General features: G+C 57.6%; 1 protein-coding gene across 1 annotated transcript in view; it reads right to left on the reverse strand.

Annotated features, from left to right (window-relative positions):
- Positions 1–2,821, reverse strand: part of GALNT17 (polypeptide N-acetylgalactosaminyltransferase 17) — a 397,088-nt gene that overhangs the window by 172,107 nt on the left and 222,160 nt on the right. Inside the window, exon 4 of the mRNA XM_004705577.2 lies at positions 2,340–2,514. Coding sequence (XP_004705634.1) covers positions 2,340–2,514 — 175 coding nt within the window. The remainder of the gene's footprint in view (positions 1–2,339; positions 2,515–2,821) is intronic.

Raw genomic sequence — 2,821 nt, forward strand, 5'->3', positions numbered from 1 at the left:
ACATAGGTAAAATGCGAGGCGGGGGGAGAGGGGAGTGAAAAAAGAGAGACAGAGAGGGAGGGGGAAAGAGACAGAGACAGAGAGAGGGGGTGAGAGGAGCGATGAGACTGTCTGCTCCCGTAAAGACCGACAGTCCCAGACACCTGACCGGGGCGCCGTGGCTTGGGACCGACTCTCTGGCAGAGTTTTGGTTGGGGCTGCAGGCTTGGCTCAGAGCAGGTGCCCACGTCATTCCAGCCACAGAGCCGCTGGCAGGGCTCAAACTGTCGGCCTTTTGGTTCGCAGGTCAGGACGCAACCAGTGGGTCATCAGGCTTCCTTCCCCAAGGATCCCCGCTTCAAAACTCACCTCTACCCCCAGCACCCAATCAGTGCAAAGCGGGTGGAGGGCAACAGCAGAGACAACAAGAACAACGCCGCTCTCCCAGCAGACCAGGCACATGGTCGGGGACATCCCACCCCTGCAGCCTAGAAGGGGACCTCTGACATGTCCTCTCCTCAAAGGCCATGGTCCTGTCCTCCCACCGACCTGGGTCCTCAGAAAGCCCCCTTGACCCTCACATACGATGAACTCCTAAGAGCTTTGGGCAGCAAAGACCTCTTTGAAGTGTTGACAAGTAAAGCTGTTACTCTGAGGACTAAGCTACCCCTGACCCAAGCCATGCTAGTCTCCGTTGCCTCATGGGCACATGAATGTTGGACACGGATGAAGGAGGACTAAAGAAGAATCGATACACTTGAATTAACATGCTGGTCAGAAAATATCTATCGAACATACCACGGACTGCCGAAAGAGCACACAAATCTGTCCTGTTAGGCATACAGCCAGAGGCTCTGTAGAGAGAGGAGGGTGAGACATCCTCTCACGTTATCAGGAGAGATCAGGCTTCTTGGTCACATAGAGGTCAGCCAAAAAAGAGGAAGACCCTTAATCAGACGGACGCATAGTGACGGCACCAATGGGCTCAAACACACCAGCAACGGTGGGGAAGGTGCAGGACCGGGCGGTGTTTCGGTGGGTTGCACACCGGGCCATTGTGAGTCGGAGCCAACTCGAGGGCGCCTCACAAGAAAAACAACAACACCAACAACCACAGAGGTGCCTGGACACCCATCCTGGCGCTGGTAAAGCTAGGACAATCAGGCCTTGGTGCAAGGACGGTGGTTCTCCGATTTGAGGGTGCTCTGGCCCCAACTAGAGGTGTCGAAAGAGACTGTGGGTGGCCCCCCCACCACCACCACCACCACACACCCATCCTCAGCACCTCTGAACGGTGGCATTGACGAAGGGTGGGCTGCAAAGAGAACAAACAATCTGTCTTAGAAGAGAGACCACCACGGAGTTCATGAGATGGGAAGTTGGCCGAACTCCGGCTCCCTAACATGGGGCACCTTACCCAACTGGTCTGTGGACACTAATTGAGAGAAACTGGCATCAGGGTCCCTGCAGGCGAGGGATGTGGACGGGTTCTGGGGAGAGGGAAGGGCACCGAGGCAGAACCGACATGCTTAAGCAGCGGTTCTCCACCTTCCTCATGCCGTGGCCCTTCCATACAGTTCCTCGTGTTGTGCTGACCCCGCAACCATCACATTATTTTCGTTGCTACTTCATCACTGTCAGTTTGCTACTGTTATGAATCGGGTGACCCTGCCCGGTGAAAGGGTCGTTCGAACCCCCCAAGGGGTCGCAACCCACGGGTAGAGAACCGCGTGCTTAAAGATCACGTGGGAGGGGACAACATCTGTGCTGTCCAGACAGCAACGGAGCAGAGCAGGCGAGGTGGGCTCAGGCATCCGCGTGTCTGAAAAGATCCCGAGGAGCTATGAACACCAGGTTGGCAGCTGGAAACCAGAGCCCCTTCCAAGGGAGGAAGGTGAGGCTTTCTGCTGCGGTGACGAGTTACAGCTTTGCCACACACACACACAGCCCGGAAATGCAAAGGCCAGGCTCCTTCCATACACATGGTAGGCTGGGGGACCGCTGGGTTTCTCTGGGTGTGAGGTGCCAGGTTACTTAAACGCTGACTTAATTTGGGTTTGGTTCATGAACAATAAGCACCGGATCAGGCCCTTTGAGCCGCATTCCCTTGAAGTTCACTCACTGGGGTGTCTGGGCATTGTCTGCTGGCTCACAGCCCCCTCATCCCACACCACCAACTCCCAATATCCCTCCCTGCCACCAAGCCCATGGGCCACCGAGTCCCTATAGGACAGGTCGAACTGTCCCTTTCATGCCCGGCCCTGCTCTGGTCTTCCTCCCCGCACCCATCCTTCCTCCTGCACGCCAGGGCAGCAGGCAGCAGACTCCAGCCCTCCAGACCCCCGAGCAGCCCCACCTACCAGCCAGCGGTGAACTCCACATGGGCGTCAAAGAAGCCAGTAATCTGGCCGGTGGCTGCCTTCCAGCCCTCGATGCGGGCCCGGATCAGGCCCTCCCGCCGCTGGTTTCGCACCACCTTCACCAGCCCGGGGTAGCGCTTGTGGACGTACTCCTCCAGGGGCGCCTTCAGCTCCTCTGCAAATCACAAGACACAGGAAGTCGCCCCTGAGCGGGCCTGGCGTGGCTGGCTTGGCGTCCCCCTGCAGGAGAGCCCCCCAACCTTATAGGCAGGAGAGGGACCCCTGGTGGCCCAAATGGTCAATGGGCTTGGGTGCCAGGATGAAACCCCCCAGAGGTGCTTCTGAAGACAGGCCTGGTGACCTGCTTCCAGAAGGTTGAGGTGTTCGGTGCCCGGCCATCCTATGCCTGGATGACAGAGTGGGTAGCATTCCCTGGGCTGTAGATCAAAAAGTTGGAGGTTCAAACCTACTAGCTGCTGAGC

Source organism: Echinops telfairi, unplaced genomic scaffold (assembly GCF_000313985.2).
Source record: "Echinops telfairi isolate 266 unplaced genomic scaffold, ASM31398v2 ScPeMD7_5;HRSCAF=22, whole genome shotgun sequence".
Lineage (NCBI taxonomy): Eukaryota > Metazoa > Chordata > Mammalia > Afrosoricida > Tenrecidae > Echinops > Echinops telfairi.